We start from the raw sequence: 20,608 nt of genomic DNA on the forward strand, positions 1-20,608 counted from the left end.
TTTGTGTCAAAGATTTTGACAGGCTATTGTGGCATAGTAAGCACGCGAATTACGAGACATAATGTAATAAAAAAAAACCAAAAAAAAAACATGAAAAAAGTTAACCGGCGCTGCACCGAAGCTGTAATACGCTTCACAAATCAAAAACGGTTCTAAAGAAGAATTTGTTTTTTGGTATGGCAGCTCTACTCTATAGTGATCCGATCTGAACAATAGTTCGAAGTTTATAGCACTGCCTCGGAGAATAATTCATGCCAAATTTCGTGAGTATTTTCCGTGAAATAAAACGGTTGTCCATACAACTTCTTCATTTCGACCGACCAGTTTGTATGACAGCTTTATGCCATAGCAGGCAGACCTGAACAACTCCTTCGGAAATTGTACTGTCACTTTGAGCAATAATCCATGCCACATTTCATTAATTTATTTTGTCAAATTTAATGGACTAGTGCGCATATATACAGACGAACAGGCTGGCGAACATGCTTAAGTGGATAAACTCGCCGAGTTTACAACAGTGCGCCAGTCGTTTTTCCTTTTTGCTTGCTGTTTGGCACCAATTGCAGATTCCAAGTGTAGGTCCTTCTCCACCTGGAGTTAAGGTCTTCCTCTTTTTCCCGTTTCTTTCGAAAATTCGTAACACCGACTCATCAGATGTCATCGTCCATGACCCTGGACCAAATAGCAAGACGGGAATAATGAGTGACTTGTCTTTGTTTGTCGAGGACTTTACTACCCGTTGGCAAGAGTTATTCTGCGTTGGATTTCGAGGCTGATATAAAAGATTGTGCCTTCTTGAGTCAGCTCTGCAGCTCAAATTATTTTCTCCAGCAGTAGATTGAAGAAGTCGCACCATAGAGGGTCGCCTTGTCTCAGAGGTTTGGAGGTTTCACTTGGTACCGAACGGCTCAGAGAAGTCCTATCCGATCCTGACAGAGCTTCTGGTATTGCTCAACTTCAGTTTACAAGTTTTTTCCAAGACTTGACGCATGGTGAATATCTGGTCAGTTGTTGATTTGCCAGTATTGAAGCCATACTTATAAGGTTCTAGTACGCAGTACGCTCGATACAAGCTTATATGCGATATTGAGAAGGCTTATCGCACGGTAGTTAGCGTAGACTGTGGGATCTTCCTTTTTGTGGATTGGCCAGAGCACATATAAATTCCAATCTTCGGGTATATTTTCGTCCCACCATATTCTACAAAGAAGCTGATGGATTTTGAAAGCTCGGTCGGTCGGTTTGTTGTTCTTCAGATGGGTAATTGCTATTCGAACTCTTCCATGATCAGGCAATGGAATGTCCGCTCTATTGTCATCAAATGGGGAAACGGGTTCACCATCTCCTGGTGTGCTGCTTTCATTGCCATTCAGCGGGCTGGGAGTGTTTCCTCCATAATTTTAAGATGCTCTGGGCTATAAGTATATTTTATAAAGTCTCTGACATTTCCTGCTGTGTTTTAGAAACTTCTTCTCTATCTTTATGTACACCTTTCTGGTTATAAGAAACAGATAAAAAAGATACGAATATATTTTAAAGGCAGGAAAATGGGATTGACGGCTGCTTGGCTATTATAAAAGCAGAGTAAAAGACGTGTATCTAGGTAGTCGTCACTGGCGGCTCTAATCAAACCAGTACTTCGGCTCTGCCCGTCTCAATCTTAAATGATCGCGTTCAACACATTTATCTTTAAATAATTCGGTTTTCGTGTGAATTTATACATAATATTTATCATAATACCGTTACAGTTTCCTTAAGTTGCATGCAAATTGTATTACCTTCAAGGAAAACTGCATTCCCGTAAACCTTCGACTTTGTAAATAATTTAGCAAACACATAATAGCAACCTAGTAGGTCGGTTGGTTTCCAATTTCCCTGCTGCTTTTCCATTTCCTTTTGCCCTTACTCTAACTACTTATATTTCTTATTATTTCATGAAATCAGAAACTCAATTTATACCTAGGAATGTCTACGGGAAATGACCGTCTAAAATAAAAGAGCAAATACATTTAGCCTAGCGGTTTGTGTGTTGCTCTCTCTCACATTTACTTCACGGCTCTGAAAAGCAACAGCAACGCCAAAGTATTTCAATTTATTTTGCAAAAGATTTGTTTACATTCACAGATTATTAAATGAGGAAAATGCGATTATGGAACACCAACAGCTTCACCTTAACTTCCGGATAAGGGCATTTGGGTGGCGGCATATATAAATTATGCTCGAATGGTAGGTGAGGCGGTGAACTAACGAACTCACTGGTGTAGACATGACGCTAATATAAATACAGAGCTTTGTGGGCCGCATTAGTAGCGTTGTGGCATGCCACAATTGACCATGCTGTCCTACTAAGCCATAGTTAGCATACAATTTCGGTTATAAAGTAATTATGGGATGAAACGTTGTAGCTTTAGAGGATGTCAAATAATTTGAATAAAACTTGACTAACAATCTAGAAAACGCTAAATATATAAATATTCATCAACAAATATTTTGTCGCCTTCAAAGTAATCCCCAGCAGATGTAATAGACTTATGCCAACGATTTTTCATAAGCGCGTTTTGGAATGACATTCAGATTCTTCAGCGATTTTTGTGTCATCTGAATGATGTACCGAAGACGGGTTTCAATTTCAGTTTGCAGAGCAAGGAAAAGTCACACGGAGCCAAATCTGGTGAATGCTGTGGTTAATCCATGGTAATCAATTCGTTTTTATACTCTCGCAACAAAGTCGCTAAGGAGAGTATTATAGTTTTGTTCACATAACGGTTGTTTGTAAGTCCTAAAACTAAAAGAGTCAGATATAGGGTTATATATACCAAAGTGATCAGGGTGACGAGTAGAGTTGAAATCCGGATGTCTGTCTGTCCGTTCGTCCGTCTGTCCGTCCGTCCGTGCAAGCTGTAACTTGAGTAAAAATTGAGATATAATGATGAAACTTGGTACACGTATTCCTTGGCTCCATAGGAAGGTTAAGTTCGAAGATGGGCAAGATCGGCCCACTGCCACGCCCACAAAATGGCGAAAGCCGAAAACCTATAAAGTGTCATAACTAAGCCATAATAAAGATATTAAAGTGAAATTTGGCACAAAGGATCGCATTAGGGAGGCGCATATTTGGACGTAATTTTGCTGGAAAAGTGGGCGTGGCCCCGCCCCCCACTTAGTCTTTTCTACACATCTCGGAAACTACTATAGCTATGTCAACAAACTCTACAGAGTCGTTTCCTTCAGGCATTTCCATATACAGTTCAAAAATGGAAGAAATCGGATAATAACCACGTCCACCTCCCATACAAAGGTTATGTTGAAAATCACTAGAAGTGCGTTAACCGACTAACAAAAAACGTCAGAAACACTAAATTTTACGGAAGAAACGGCAGAAGGAAGCTGCACTCAGGCTTTTTTAAAAATTGAAAATGGGCGTGGCGTCGCCCACTTATGAACCAAAAACCATATCTCAGGAACTACTAGACCGATTTCAATGAAATTCGGTATATAATAGTTTCTTAACACCCCGATGACATGTACGAAATATGGGTGAAATCGGTTCACGGCGTGGTTCTTCCAATATAACGCTATTTTGAATTCCATCTGATGCCTTCTCTATATAATAGTATGTACACAAATACGGTATTTGAAAAATATGTAAATGACGGATAATGAAATCTCGATTATCACTTTATCATGCGAGGGTATAAAATGTTCGGTGACACCCGAACTTAGCCCTTCCTTACTTGTTGGCTTTAAATTCGGTCACAATCGCAGCTCGATGCGATAATGCATTATCATCGGGTAAAATTCAGGAATTGTTCTTCCACAATTCTGCCCGTTTTCGACGAATGTTCTCATGCAAGTGTCTCAATACGGATGGCCACAATATAGATTAGGAAGCAACTTTAAGATGCAGTATCTTATGCCAGCCTAAATGTCCTAAAGAAATAATAACCGATACCTTTTTGTAGCGCAATAAGCAGCAGCGGGATGTGCGCAGATGGGCGCTTATGCCTGAGAGCGGTACTCCGTTCGATACATCATCCCCACTCACCTTTCGATTGATGGCATTATTGCTCTTTCCCTTGTTTACTATTTCGCTAGTAGCAATATGCTGCTAGAAGCAGCTGTCATAACAGAATAACAAATACAATTTAAACTCCAATAAAATTCCACGGAAATTCTATGAGTTTCTCTATCTCTACTTTTCTTCTCAAATTATTTGAGGAAGAGGAAAAAACGTAAAGCAAATTTGCTAAGAGATTTGCGCACCGACGTTAGAAGAATACCAATAAATCGAAGATGTCTAAATCACCGTTGTTTTGCTTGCCACACTTTAAAAAAATGTTTCTTTATTTAAAAACAGGTTTGATAGCATTATATCAGGGTTGCATAGAAAAATTGTATTTAAATCCAATTGTAGTCCACTCTATAAGTCATTTATGAAGTGACTTTTTCTTTAGGAGGAAACTCTTTAGGCTTAGCAGTTGCAGAACATGCCGACATCCTCTGTAGATTCGGCTGCATCCTCGATAAGCTGGTCCAGAGCTGTGTGGTGGTGTTTTTTTCTGCGAACATACCAACAAGGAATATGCGGACTGGGTCAACCCGCTGGAGGAGAGGCGCTGTGAGTTTTTTACGGTCGGGTCGATGCTTAGGGGAAACGTGGAGGTGAAAGTTTTCTGTCAGAAACATTTCTGTCGAGAGCTCTCTATTAAATATTATATGCCTGTAACGTTTTTAAGCAGAAATGGCTGCAATAAACAGAAGTTACACTGCTTTGAAGTGCAGCTTCATTCACTCCGATAGCAGAGCGGCAATACTGGTCTCGCGTTAGCTGACAGTGCGCTGAAGGTTAGTCAAGGAGTGCCCGACCTCACTAGCAATAAAGGGTCCGGCACTCGAACCAATTAAAAAAGCCATAAATTCGGTTTGGAAAATTATTTTTATTTATTTTAACAAAAATCATAAATTCAGGACCAATTCACTTTTTCTCGATATGACCACCTTTTGCCTTAACAATGGCCTTGAGACGGTCAAAAAACGAATCGCAAGCTGCCCGAATGTGACTTGCCGGTATTTTGGCCCACTCACGGACAATGGCTTTCTTCAGCATCTCAAGGCTATTGTATTTTTTACTTCAGACCTTGCTCTCCAAACTGGATAGAGAGAATAATCAATTGAATTCGCATCTGGTTAATTCGAGAGCCATTGTGTGGTCGTAATGAAGTTCGGAACATTGTTTTTCAGCCATTCTTAGTTCACTCGCGCTTTATGAGACGGTGTTGAGTCGTGTTGAAACGTCCATGGTTTGCGATCGAAATGTTTGTTTGCCCACGTTTCAAAGTAGCCTTCAGAACACTTTCCCGATAATATGTCGCATTTACTTTGACGCCAGGCTCGATGAAAACAATTGGAGAGCGTCCATCTGTGGTGACAGCGGCCCAAGCCATTATTTGTGGCGGGTGCTGCCTCCTGGTGGCCAACCGATGACTTAGATTCTCGTATGAACGGTCGGTCAAGTAAACCCTATCGTTTTGAGAGTTTACGAATTGCTCGGAATTTGACTGCTTTCGGCCAAGCGAAGCAACTGTTTCGCTCTCTCAAGTCTTACTTGTTGCTGCTTCTGTGTGAGATCATGGGCTTTTTGGAACTTGTAAGGCTTGACCTTGAGCTCATTTTTCAATATGCGTCGGATGCTGCGTCGTAGGCTTCTTCACTTTCCGAACTATCTCACGTGACGTTGCAGTCTTTTGATGACCACCTCCATGGCGTTTTGCGATGCTACCAGTATCATTGTAACGAGTGATGGTGCGATAAACAAAAACTTTATTTACATTAAGGTGTTTGAGCTCACATGTGATTTTCCAGCTAAATATAAAGCAATCACACTATTACCTTTGAATTCCATCACTATTGTACACTTGTGAACAATACTCCGAACTGTCATTCAGCAAATTTATAAAAAGCTGATTCCAGAGCAACAGCTGCGCGAACGGTCTGAAGTTGGATACAACGAGTGCCGGACCCTGTATCCTCAAGTTTTTTCGTTATCGAGACTGGTGCGGGTATCGCAGGAAATTTCAAGACTGATATTCTTGCAAGAAGCCTTACCCGAATCTCTTTAGACTGGTAAAGAGTCGGTGCGCTGTTGGCCTCTTGTCTGTTAGCATCGAATCTGTGCATCGCGTGTGAGCTCTCTAAGTGTTGGTTAGCAACCAGTTTCTGTGCTGCAGCGAGATTATTCTGGTCTAGAGTGGAAGTAAGGATTACATTGTATAACAGGTACACATATATTTTGGGGAAGGCAATTGTCAAAACTGGAGGATGGAGTCATGTGTAGAAGTTCGCGCAAGTGAGGAAAATTCTCTTATCGCCATTCACTTGGGAATGGCCAGAAACGATTCTTTTACATATGATTCAAGCAGCTCACGACTTCCGGTCTTTGACCAAGTATCCTCTGGGTAGGATAAGAACATCCGTTTGAAGGCGAGCTAAAGTGAGAAGGCGAAACATCCCCTCCTCAGGGTTGTGCGTTGGGTTTGGGACGCGCCTCGTAAAAAAATACCTTCAATGAAAGGAAGCAACAAGCCTCGGATGAGAGACCCCCCTTTTGATGACGACCATGGCCACCGAAATAATTACTACGATTTGAGGGCATGCACCTGGAATGTCCGGTCCCTTAATTGGGAAGGTGCCGCTGCCCAGCTGCTCAGCTGATTGATGTCCTCGTGAAAATAAAGGCTGACATCATCGCCGTCCAAGAAATTCGATGGACGGGACAAGGACAGACACGGTCCTTGTGGAATTTACTACAGTGGCCATATAAAGGAGCGCAAGTTTGGTGTGGGATTCGTGGTGGGAGAGAGACTCCGTCGCCGAGTACTATCATTCACTTTGAAAGTATTCGACGCAGTACCCGCCGGGTGAAGCAGAGGAAGACCTCCACTTGTTAGAAGGACCAAGTGGAGAAGACCTGGCTTCGTTTGGAATATCCAATTGGCGCCACGTAGCGAAAAGAAGAAACGACTGGCGAGCTGTTGTTAACTCGGCTATAACGGCGTAAGCGGTGTCTACGCCAATAAAGAAGAAGAAGAATTGTCAAAACTCCATGGAGGATAGTGAGGTCGAAACTTTTCGCACTACTGTCCAGTTTGTGCTTGACTAAAGTTGAAGCAAGCATACCTTCTACGAACAAGACGAATTCATGTTAGCCGTCAAATTTATTTGCAGGTTCAAGGCACCTTGCCGATATGCGAAAGTCTTTTTGATCATCACTTAGGAGTTCGGGGCATCACAACAGATCGGCGTTTCAGCTAATAAATGTCCTGTCAACTTACTAAGCAACCAAGAGGGTTTACGGGAATTTAACGCAAATAACTGCTAAATTATCTTCTGAATGCTTTACAGTTACTAAATTTTAATTACATTTAATACAACTTTAAGGATAATATGGAAACAATAATCGGAGTGTGTACATAACATTTGCTTTTCTCGAATTGCCAGTAGTAGAAAGCAACAAAAATGGCACAACACTGCAAGCACTTGTTAATGCAAGCACCCATAAAAGGCCCGAATTGGGAGTCACATCAAGTCGTTATTGTTATCGCTGAATCGTCTGTCGGCAACATTAAAACATTTATTGCAAGTAGACACAAAACCGTATAAAGTTGCTGTGTGAACTGCCAACTACTTGCGCCCGGCCGCCAACCACAACGCATGCGATGTTTCCCGAATTAAGCAGGGCGCTTAAGAAATATTACGACGGCGAAAAGATGAATGTTATGACACCAACACCATTAGCTGAGGCGGCCATTAAACTGGCAACAGCAACAATTTCAATGTTGCTGCCGGACGCCACTTGTCATTTTGGCGGTCATCACCACCACCAAGTGGCTGTGGCGAATGAGTCATTCCCGACATTGCCACACTCACTAACGGCCCGTGCATAGCAATGCTGAGGCGCTGCGGTGATGTGAGCTGTAGAGAAGCGAGCCAGAACGCCAAAAATGTTTGCCATGTACTCGCATATAAAACCACTTTCGACTGCCGGAAAGAAGTGGCAACAATCTTAGCCAAACATATGCATTGTTTTTGTGATGTTTACTAAGTGCGAACGCATACGAAATGCTTAACCATTTTCTCGTCTTTGATGGCTTAGTTAAACTTGATGCTGTATGCAAGCAGCAAAGCCATTTGGTTGTGCTTCCGAGATGATTGGTGGTGCTGGTGGCGGTGGTCCGATTGTGTCGCCCACTTGATTTACTCCTCGCTTCGTTTATTTATGCGCCCCAAACGATGCGTGGACGCGTCTGGCCGGCGGGTTTCAGGCATTGTCTGAACTCGTCTCTCAGCTGAGCTTTAACTTTCGTTGTATGCTGCTCTGTGTGTTCCTATGACAATTGCTCGTAAATTTAACTTTAATTACAACAGTGGCAGAAATTGCGTAGTGAATGGAAAATGTAATAAGTTGACGCGTTTGTTTTATGACTTCCGCGATTGGCAGACATTTTAACTTTTTAACGAGATGGCAGAAGATACTCGGGTAACTACAAGCAACAATCTTAAAGCAACACTCAGAAATGTTAACATTGTCAGCGGAAATAGAAAATGTATCTATGGTAATGTAGATTCGATTCGAGAAGTTGCAAATAATTTAAAGATTTAGAATGTTTGGGCATACTGGGTAAGCTCTATTAAATGGACGCTCTATTAAGCGGAAATCTCCATTAGCCGTACTATTGGCCGATCCCAACATTTTTTGATGTTTATTAAGCACAACCTATTAAGCGGACAAGACTATTAACCGTACAGAAAGACTGGGAGATTTTCTTCTTCTTCTTTATTGGCGTAGACACCGCTTACGCGGTTATAGCCGAGTTAACAACAGCGCGCCAGTCGTTTCTTCTTTTCGCTGCGTGGCGCCCATTGGATATTCCAAGTCCTTCTCCACTTGGTCCTTCCAACGGAGTGGAGGTCTTCTCATCCTCTGCTTCCCCCGGCGGGTACTGCGTCGAATACTTTCAGAGCTGTACTGTTTTTGTCCATACACAACATGATCGTGTCTTTTAATACGCTAAACTATGTCAATGTCGTCATATATCTCATACAGCTCATCGTTCCATCGAATGCGATATTCGCCGTAGCCAACGCGCAAAGGACCATAAATCTTTCGCAGAACTTTTCTCTCGAAAACTCGCAACGTCGACTCATCGGTTGTTGTCATCGCCCAAGCCTCTGCACCATGTAGCAGGACGGGAATTATGAGCGACTTATAGAGTTTAGTTTTTGTTCGTCGAGAGAGGACTTTGCTTCTCAATTGCCTACTCAGTCCGAAGACGCACGCAGTTGGCTGACATTGTTGGTGGTGTTTACGCTGGTTCCAAGATAGACGAAATTATCTACGACTTCAAAGTTATGACTGTCAACAGTGACGTGAGAACCAAGTCGCGAGTGCGACGACTGTTTGTTTGATGACAGGAGATATTTCGTCTTGCCCTCGTTGAGAGATTTTACTATATGTTTTATAAAAAAAATTGTTTAAAAATATTAGGAAACAAATGAACTAGGAAAAATGGACTAACCACAATAGGACTGGAACTCCTTTATTCGTTTCATCAAAAATGATTAAGGCTGAAGAAAGCGCTTACCATTTATTTTGATTTCATCGTTAAACCGCCAACCTGAACCAGCTAAACCTAAGTAAATCAGACTACAGACTATAAAACTTGGGAGTACCAAGATTTGATTTCAATAGTCGCTTTCGGGTTAGGTTACCCTCTAGACATCAATGGAGCAGAGTTTTAGTAGATGAGGAGGGTACTACCCTAACTATAGCGATGGGTCCTAAATGGGCTGTTGAGTATAGACAGGGCTGTAATCCAATGACCTTGATGTCTCTCTTTCTATCCGTCTACCAAACGCGGCCAACAGCTTCCAAGGTGTGCTATGTATAAAAAAGACCAGTAGAGTTCTATTGAATAACTTCGAGAAGATACAGAAAGTAACCTCATACATGGATATCCAGGTGGCGTTGCTGGCATTGTCGACGACAAAGATTAATTCAAGTGAAGTGAACAAATGCAGGAAGGCTTTAAGCATAGTGATGTCAACACGACTTGTCCCTAATTTGGGATTCCGGTCACAGGAAAATTATCGGTAATGAAAAGACAAACGAGTTGGCAAAGCTAGGAGCCTCTTTAGAAATGGCCAAGAGGGATCAAATATGGAAATAAAAAGCTACAAGATAACAAAGCAGAAATGGCTCAAGTATGAGAGGAATAAAGCGAACGGCTTATTAAGGTAGTAGTCTGGTAACTTGGGTTCAAATAATCGAAATTTTTTTTGCTTAATTTGAAAGTACAATGCCTTGAGAATATACTGTGAAAATTTCGGACAGAAAATTCGAAATATTTCGGGAGTTATAATGAGTTTCCTAGAGCACCTCGGCGTCCTCTCTCTCGAAGTTGTTGAACTTTAAACGCGTTTTTTCAAAAAATTGTTTTTCTGGTCGGCCCGGGTCCTAACTTTTTTTTTACTGAACCGATTGATAGTTCTCGTCGGTATTAACGAGAATTTCTTTTCACCGCCAACTTTTTATTTTACAACCCTTTCTTTGCTAAAATAAAGGGACTTTTTTTTTCAAAGTCCAGACTACTACCTTAAATAAATAATAATATTCAGACTTACACCAACATAACGGAACACTGCGATGCCTTGCGGATCATGAACCAACATGAGCCTACTTTATAACCATATTTGCCGCACCTTCAAGCTAGAAGAGTATACGGAAACTCTCTTCCACATACTGTGCATGCTCAGCTTTATCAAAAATCCGTCACAAAATACTTGGAACCCATCAGGCGCCAAACATTGAATGGCTGTTCACAAAAGTATAACGGATATAAGTAATTTCATTGGTGTCAGCAATCCTACCTAACTATCTACCCTATGAGGTTAAGAGAGTTAATCTGATCCCCTATATGGCGAGTTCAATACAGTTGGACTGCTGTGAGCAGCCCTTTGTAAAGTCAGATAAACGCTGCTGTAGTTGGATATTTTATATTTCGCCCAAGCGCCTTGAACCTACACAAATCTGCTCATTTGTTTTACTTATGCTTCAGATACTTCTCCCTTGTGTCAAAAAGCCTGAGATTTAAGATATTTTAACCTTGATATGGTAAAAGCTGGACATGCAAGAAGAATGTATTGAGATGATCGCACTTAGGCTACCAGGTACAGTCCTTTCCTCTGTGAAACTACAAAATCTGCTATAATCAGATCTTATAAGTTACAAAACGTTGTTTTTCTTTTCTCACCAGCTCAGGACGTTTGCAGGTCTGAGTTCCCAAATATTTAAGCCTTGATCTTGCAAAGGCGTTACAATCAAAATGGAAGTGTTGAGATGTTTCAACCGCGTCTGTTTCGAAACAGCTTCTACCACTGGCATCCTATTATATTCTTAATCTTGCCACGTGAACACCGATAGGGTAATGTTCAGTTAGAACTTTTTCTACGAGAAAAGAGATAACCTTGCTGAGGACGAGATGCTCGCTAGACCGCTTGCGATCCACTTTGGACCAAAAGGATCTTGCGATAGCACAAGAACGAATGATATCTCAGCGTTGATGAGACTCCAGCGAAGCTGAACCATCCAGTAGTAAAACGCACGAAGAGATCGATTGCTCCGAACGGTTGGTAGTGGTACTAAGGTATGAGCTCATCCATTTTGCAATTGGCTGTGATTCCGCTGTGGCCTGATGGATGGTATTAGCCTTATCACAAAGAGACTCGCTGATATCTATATTAGACAAACCATTGAACAAAAATTCTCATAGACCAGGCATCCGATAAAAGTTTAGTAAGAACTCCAACACTGGATCTCTTACCCCGATTTACCCTGCGTTTGCCGAGTTAAGGTTACGTTATACTGGCCACCTGCCACGCCGTACTTAGACCTCCTTTGTAAATATTTGATACTTCCTCTAGCTCTTTGAAACTCCTAGATATTTTACGCGAGTTATAGATAATGCTGGACAGAGGAATAGGAGGTGTTCCACCGTCCGGCTCGTATGTAATACCGTTAAGTTGTGACCTGTCATTGGGCCAATAACCGCTCTGCGGTTATTTAGAAACCGTGTGTCCAAATGCGTGTTTTCCTTCGAGACTCTTACAGAATATCTCAGTGATTCAGCATGTCTTTAAGGCATTATATATTAGCCTGATTGGCTATCAGCCTTTTCGGAAATTTCATTGTAAATTTTGTTTAGTAACTTTAGTATTCCGTGTACTTGTACGGTAATCAGACGGATGGAAATTTTACCAATCTCTTCGCTATTTATTTTCTCTGGGATTTCTTTGTAACCTGAGACTCAGTATAAAGTGATGATGCTTACTCGTTTCCACTCTATAAGATAGAGAGATTTAGAAACCTAACCTGATAAGATCTTCAGCCTTGCAGTTTCTTGCAATAACGCTAAGGTCAGGCACTCAAACCAACCTTAGCTGAAGTAAGGCCACAGAAAGAGAGTCTAGGCATTTTCCTAATGCTTTAGAGAGTACTCTCACCAAGCTAACCGACCAAGTGGTTAGTAAATTTTAATACATACTTTTTTATATAAATGTATATCAGTATCATATATTTGAAAACCATTCGGTTTGTATGTGAATCTTGTGAATTTTTCATTTCAGTTCAACAAGCGCCTAAAGTCAACAATGTCACATGCAAATTTCGCATACATGCAACAGTTGCATGCCACAATGCAATGGTAGCAGACGACGAACTATTTTTGCCATAATAAAATCAAATTCTGTGTCATTTCACGACAGTTGCAATTCGCGATGAGAACAGCGCAAACCGTGGGAATGCTTGAGAGCGTCGCATTTGTGATATTACAAGTACTCAGCGCTGGGCCTTGTCAAGCGCTCATGAACGAGCACCAGGAGACAGCTAATAGTGTAATATTTCTACGTCCACAAGCCGAATTGGATGAGAAACCATGGCTTTCGGGTGTACAGTGCCTAGAAGCATACACGAAGATTACTTTTATAAGTCGAGCGCATCTAACGCGTGCCTATAACGTGCTCATAACGAACAGCTACAACATATCTTCGCCAGGCTTGGAGATACAGGACGGCATCACGAAACTATTGAATGAGGTTATTAGCCAAAGTAATGAACGGGGTCGCCGTTTCTACCAGCTGCGCACTGTATACAACAACAATAAATACGTGAAATTGAAAATCAGCGACAGCGCCGTCATCTCCACTGATTACTACATCATTATTGTGGACAGCGCGGACTTACTGCGGCAGCTCATGAGAGATTACATTAGTAGAATGAACTCATGGAATCCGGGCGCACGTTTCCTTTTACTGTACAATAATTCAACACGACGAGACAGCGAGCACGCGGTGGCAATGGAACTATTCACACTTTTACAAAAACAATATTATGTGCATCAAATCGCACTGCTCTATGCTACAGCCGATCTCGACTACTCGTTTTTGGTAATGGACTATTACAACCATGAGAACTGTCGCACGATTCGTGTGTCCAAAATAGGCGAATGCACGAATGGGCAGCCACAACCGAGCACGGCTGAGGTAAAGAGAAAGTTACGCAAGTTCGAGCGAGACATCGAGATAAAAAACTGTACGTTTCTAATGTGTGCGGCCATTGCAGCGCCGTTTGTGGAAAAGAACTGTCACGCGGGCATCGAGTTGCGTATTATAACCTTCATGCGCAATCGTCTTAAATTCAAAGTAAGTTTTGTCGATAAAAAAAAAGCTTTTCACAAAAGGACTTGATTTTGATGGATCAATTTGTGGATAGCTATCCTATGTTCTATAGTGGTCCGATCTGTACAACTTTCCCAAAATCTAAATATATCTTGTCATCTAAAAAGGTTTTCCATACAAAGACTTGATGATAATCGATCAGTTTGTCTAACAGCTTGTCCTATAGTGGTCCGAGAAATAAGCAGCTTCTTGGAGAGAAAAGAACGTTTTCAAAATTTCAGATGGATATCTCAAAAACTGAGGTCCACGAGGTAGCTAATTAATAAAAGACCGGCCGACAGATGGACGCACGTCCCGAGTGCAGCTTTTCCCGCAATCCTGATCAGTTTCTTGAAATATTTCGTTGAAGTTAGCTAGTTTATGCCGTCATGAGAGAAAATATAGTTCTTTTATTTTCACTTGTAGATCAAGCAATCATGCAAGCGTGATAACCGCGGAGTACGCGAGGAAAATGGCACATGGACTGGCCTACTTGGCAAGTTGATCGACCGTAACTGCGATTTCATACTGGGCGGCTTCTATCCAGACAACGAAGTTAATGAAGACTTTTGGGCTTCCACCTGTTACCTCTCCGATAGTTACACTTGGTACGTAAAGCTAGCTGATCCAAGACCAGCATGGATAGCACTCTATCAAATTTTCCAAGACGAAACATGGATGTGTTTCTTGGCATTGCTCTTACTAACTTGGCTATTTTGGTATTTCTTCGTTAACGTATTACCGGAACCGTCAGATCACAAAGACTTGTCGTTAGCTGGTATAAATGCCATGGCGGTCTCCATCTGTGTGTCGGTTGAAGAGCGTCCTGAGTGTTACGCTTCACGTATTTTCTTTCTCGCCTTGACCTTTTATGGTATGAACGTTGTTGCGGTCTACACATCCCAGCTGATTTCTGTGTTCACCGATCCTGGCTTCCTGCATCAAATAGACACTCTCAAAGAAGTAATCGAAGCTGATATACCGTTTGGCGGGCCGGATGAGAACCAGGACTGGTTTGAAAATGATGAGGATATGTGGATCTTCGAAAAATACAACGATTCCAGTTTATTCATACCAAATTCAGCCAATCTTCGTGCTGTAAAAAATGGCAAGCGTGTGCTATTAGCAAGCCGCATGTATGTATTGCAAGACAGGCTGGCCGATCAGATTTTCGCATTCCCACAAAATGTTTTCTCAACACCACTACAAATCATAACAAAGGCCGGCTTTCCGCTGATACCGGATTTTAATTGGCTGATTGGCGCTATGCGAGATCACGGCATATTCCAGAAGATTGAGCAAGACTTTCACTACAACAACACGTACCTGAATAGAATATCGCGCATGCGACCGGATTTTAAAAGTTAAATTAAGAAAATGTTAAGTCATCTTTATTCAGCAATATGCTTAAAATATCTTACATTCCAGAGTCCACGATTGTTCTCACCACCGATCATCTGAAAGGACCCTTCGCCATATTAATTATAGGTATTGTGGCTGGCATAATTTTATTTATATGTGAACTCGTTTATTACTGGATAGCAGCAACTTGTTTGAATAAGAATACTACTACGATGCAGTCCAAGAAAGCGCCCAGAGGTAAGGGCTCCAAGCGTACAAAGAAGTCTTCGAAAACTAAAACTAAATCTGCGCGTACTTGGTGGCCACTGAAGAAACGCTTTAGGAAGGCAAAGAAAAATAGCGTAAGACAGCAAGGAAAGATAAAATCCAATAATAATCGACAAATTGGTCAGCAAATTTACGAAGTGAATGCTGTAAGGGATATACGATTTACTCCCATCAAACGGAGATATGTCGACTTGCGTGTCTTTTACTAATTTCTTTTAAATTTTCTATAATAAAATGATAATAGACAAGAGTGTAAGATTTAGTTGGAGGTCTGAGTGGTAGCTTACAATAAAACTTAAAAAAAAATTTAGTTAAATTGATGTTAACTGCGACCCTATTTACTAACTGGACGAAGGTATACAGACTATATGTATGTACTTTATTATTTTCGTCGACAAGACTTTGTTCGTAATTTGAAAATTCTTATTTATTCTTCACAATCTATGTCGTCCTTCTCAATGTAATACCCCTTGGATCCAATACACTTGTGCCAACGTTTTTTCCCTATCCTGGAAACAGTTGTTAAAGTCAAATCAAGTCGGTCCTTTGAGATTGCTAACTTCTGCGAAGGCACCCCAACAGAAACTGCTTGAAGAGGAGTTCATTATGCTCCTTAACTAGAAACATACCGGCCTCACTGTATTAATGTTCGATGAGAGACATCAACAGGCATGCTGTTGTAACCCGGAGTGCAATTTTTTAACATGTCGGTAGCGTGCTTGTCTGCTTTTCACTGCATCAAGGCGACCATATCCGTGGTACGACGTAGTTAAGGACTAGCTGGGCAATTGCTTTGTATTGACAACTACGTTTTTTTCCCCTCCCATAAGCTGCCGACTAGCGACTTGAGGCTCTGTACTGTGGCTGTCAAATATCACATCTAAAATCTTAGGGTTATTGACAGTTGGAATTTTAACGCCATCGACTGCAAGATCAAGAGATCAAGTCTGTACTTCTTCGTTCAGTTTTCACTGGTCGCTGTGGATTTAGTGCGGGAGCGTGTTGAGTTCCATGCAGCGGGAAAGCGAAAAAGTCGGAGAAATAGCCATTTACGTTTGAGCACTTACTATCGATTCCATTGCCCGAAGTAATTATCGTGCAATCATCAGCGAACGAGGTAATAGAAATTCCCTCTGGTACTTGCGGGAGTTTCGAGATGAAGAAGTTATACATTAACGGGGAGAGGACACTACCCTGCAGAAGCCCTTGTTTAATTCTTCCCAATTTAGAGTATTTACCTCGAAACAGTACGGATGATTGTCAACCGCTCAGATAGTTCATAGTCCACCTCATCAGCCCTAAAGAGAGCGTCGATTTTTCCATGTCCTCAAGTAGCGTTATTTGATTGACTGTTTTAAAGGCTTTTGGCAAGTCCAACGCTACAAGGATAGTCCTCTCGCAAGGTGGTTTTTGGTTGAGGCTATGAACAATCTGATCGTTGATGACGCACAGCGCTGTGATGGTGCTGTGCACTTTTCGGAAGCCATGTTGGTGGTTTGATAGATTTAGGTGGTGCTTGAAGGTCGGGAGTAGCAGTCCCAACATCAGCCAGTTCTACCGGATTTTATCCGGCCATTGGCTGTACTTTCGGTGATCTAACCTCATTTGGATCAGTAAGTTTTAGTGAAGCTAAATTCAATGATGTCGCTTAACTGAAATTCGCAAGGAAGCAGAAGGTCGGTCGAAGCCAAATCACCTGGGACGGTGCCAAGGCAACAGTGCTCAATCGTGTGAGATGGCGATTTTTGAAGATTTATGCTTTAGAGAGGAAATCTGATCATATTGAAAAATACTTTGGACGCTTAAAAAAGAAACAGGTGAGAGTGTAACTCTTAAAAACTATCTGCTGAGTTTCCACAAGTTATACATATGTATGTAGTTTTAGGTTACGTCCTAAAATTGAGTTAGATTTCGACTTTTTATGGAACACTCTTTTATTTGTCAAGGTAACTTCATGAAATTTGACAAAGATTATTAAGACCGACGTTGCTAGGTTAGGTTAGATTAAGACAGAGATCTCACTTGGACAGCTCAGAACGCCGAGCCATTGTGTTACCTAAAAAATGTCTAAAGCTCGTTTCGTAGAAGGTTAGGCAGATTTTTCATTCTCAGTCTTGCAATTGACGGACCCTGGAGACGAAAGCACCTGTATGTTTCCACCTCACCTTCCTACATACAACTTCGACAACATGCTTCTGTCAAGATGTGCAACCTTACTATTGGACAATGTCAAGTAAGAACTTCTATTATTGCGACAAGGTGATCTTTGCTAAAGGCAAGTATTTCAAAAGATCTCCTCCGTTCTACTCTAGGCCAAAAAGATTTTGCAGTCTCACAGGAGTGGGTCTGTCAAACAGCGCCTGCTAAGATCCATAGCTCGCAAGAAGCCATTGGAGATCTAACTCTGTCGCATTCCGATATAAGCGTGACAAGAGTGCCTCCTCTGGCTAACCTGTCAGATTTGCAGTTGCCAGCGATTACGCAATGACCAGGCACTCAAACGAGTCAGATGATGAAGTAGACTACAGTGGTCCGGTAGTTTAAAGCTAAGATTGGCGAAGAACTCCTCCCTCCTTCGACCCATTAAACACAGTAACAATCGTGGAGTGAATGATTCAGAACGGACTACTGTAGTATTTAACCATAAAAACTAAACGAACAAACTCAAGTCGCTGTAGGAACAGTCTTTTATTTGTAGATGGATAAGGCTGAGCAAAGATTATTTGCTCTACCGTGCCTGGAACTATTGTTCTCAACCCATAAATTCCACAAAATAGGCAGTACTCCACATACACTTTCTAGGTAGCTAGGTAGGTAGGAGTGTGCCCTATCGGGCTCAATTAGCACTTGATGTGCCATTTTGATCACTATTCGTAGAACCTCCTGTATCTGCTATTACGTTTCACCTTCTCTCTCAAACCATTTTGAGGTTTCGATGAAACTACTTATGTCTGATATGCTTTTAGTGGAAATCCATTCAAGGTTTGGTGCTTGATGGATTCAAAGTGTTTTGTGTCGGATCTGTGCTAGAGCTGGGCATTCGCAGAGAAAGTGGAAAATTGTTTCCTTGTTCCATGCTACTCCGCATCCTCGGCAGATGTCGTTGTAGGGCATACCCATTTTGGACACATAGTCCCCAAATGGCCAGTGCCCTGTTGTGGTAGCTTTTACTCTGTAGATGCTTTTTCTTGACCTATTTAATAAGTCGTTGGTTCTTTTCCTGTCATATGTTGGCCATAATTGTTTGGTTATGACGCATTTTGTAATGTTTTTCCACCTGTTGTTTGCAATTTGTTGAAATTGTCTACTGATCTCTCCTTTGACCGATCCTAGCGGGCTTGGTATTAGCTCCGCCTCGGATGCGTTGAGGAAAGCTCCTACCTCTGCCAACTTGTCTGCTTTTTCGTTACCGAAAATGTTCCTGTGGCCGGGAACCCAGATCAAGTCTAGTTGGTGCTTGTTTTTTATTGAGCTTAGTGCTCTCTTGCAGTTGTCAACTATGCTGGAATTTGTCATGGGTGAAGACAAGGCCAGGAGCGTCGCCTGGCTATCCGTAAATATAGTTGCTTAATGTATATTCTCGTGGTTTTCTAATAGAACTTCGCAGGCTTTTTCTATGCCTAGTACTTCTGCTTGGAAGATGCTAGCCGAGATTGGTAGACGTATAGAGAGAGATATGCCTAGATCAGCGGAGAATACCCCCGTGCCTACTCCGCAGTCCATTTTGGACCCGTCGGTATAGACTGAGATGGTATCCTCCTCTCCTATTGAACCTCTTCTCCATTCTCGTCTATATGGTATCCTAACCTGGAAGTGTCTATTCAAATCTAGCTTTGGGAGAATGTAGTCTGATTTACTAATGGTGAGCTTGTTTAGTATTGCACTATGTCCGTAATTCTGCTGATTCCAACCTCCCAATTGTTTTATTCTTATCGCCGCAATAGCGGCTTCCTAGAAGTTAATGAGGTTGAGATGTAAAGGTTAAAATTTGTTCACAATGAAAGTACAAGTGGAATTACGTTTACATATTTACACATCCGAAACGCTACATGTGACTCTTCAAATGTTTATCAGCAAAATATGTTCGCATATTGCATATTGATGTGGAGACAAGAAATCTGAAATCTCTACAAATAACAACACTTATCAAATAGTCCATCTACATGTAGCAACTTTCAAATAACCTCAACAGTGTCAATGCGTAAAATTTATCTCTAACTGCAGCGCATTACTTCCTTACTTCCTCCCCGGTCGGCCGGCAGTGTCTCGTGTCGCGTGCCAAATACGTATTTGCGTTATGAGGAGCAGATTCGTGTGTCCTCGAATATGGCTGGTGCAATATTTGGCAAAATCGCAAAATGTTTTTACTAACGGTGCTATGGAAATGTACAAAAAAAGACGTAATATCAAGTCACTGCCGTAAAAGCAATGCGACCAGCGACAAAAGCAGCGCCAAGAGTTTAATTCGAAGCAGGAAAACGTTTACTCAGTGCAACGCTTTCGGCAATCACGCATCACATAAAAAAAATTAAAAAAAAAAATAAAAAAAAAAACAAAAACAAAAACTATTGTAGATGTAACTGTACTTATGTACATGACCCAGAATTTGTCGAACACTGTAATAACCTAGGCAATTATCTGGTATGTACAGTTACAATTTTATGTCTCGTAATAAAATTTCTATTAAACTGTTAAAACTAAGCTGATAAATACAAGTATGTAAGATATGCAAAAGCTCCGAAGAAAACACGGATGATTTTTGCACACTTCTTCTTTATTGGCGTAGACGACACCGCTATACAGTTATAGCCGAGTTTACAACATCGCGCCAGTCGTTCTTCCTTTTCGTAATTTGGCGCCAATTCGAGATTCCAAGTGTAGCCAGGTCCTTCTTCACCTGGTCTTTCTAATGGAGTGAAGGTCTTCCTCTTCCTTTGGCTTCTCGATTCAGCTTTGCAGCTCGGATTATTTTCTCCATTACTAGAATGAAGAAATCGTACAATAGGGAAACTGAAACCTCGTTTCGTATTAAACGGCTCGGAGAGGTCCTTATCGATCCTATCGGAGCTTTTGGTATTGTCCAACGTCAGCTTACACAGCCGTTTTAGTTTTGTAGGGATACACAAAATCAGACATAACGACATAAAGGCAGCTCCTTTTCATGCTGTCAAAAGCAGTTTCGACATGGACAAAGGGGTGATAAATCTCG

General features: G+C 41.5%; 2 protein-coding genes across 2 annotated transcripts in view; one reads left to right on the forward strand and one right to left on the reverse strand.

Moving 5' to 3' along the window:
- LOC126756082 (uncharacterized) overlaps window positions 1-20,608 on the reverse strand; it is a 65,413-nt gene that overhangs the window by 13,467 nt on the left and 31,338 nt on the right. The gene's annotated exons all lie outside the window — the stretch shown is intronic.
- Window positions 7,767-15,608, forward strand: LOC126757438 (uncharacterized). The gene is made up of 5 exons (XM_050471352.1): window positions 7,767-7,935; window positions 12,682-12,758; window positions 12,820-13,755; window positions 14,197-15,133; window positions 15,199-15,608. The coding sequence occupies exons 1-5, from the start codon at window positions 7,767-7,769 to the stop codon at window positions 15,606-15,608; spliced, it is 2,529 nt and encodes an 842-aa protein (XP_050327309.1).

This window comes from Bactrocera neohumeralis, chromosome 4, assembly GCF_024586455.1.
Source record: "Bactrocera neohumeralis isolate Rockhampton chromosome 4, APGP_CSIRO_Bneo_wtdbg2-racon-allhic-juicebox.fasta_v2, whole genome shotgun sequence".
NCBI classification, from domain to species: domain Eukaryota; kingdom Metazoa; phylum Arthropoda; class Insecta; order Diptera; family Tephritidae; genus Bactrocera; species Bactrocera neohumeralis.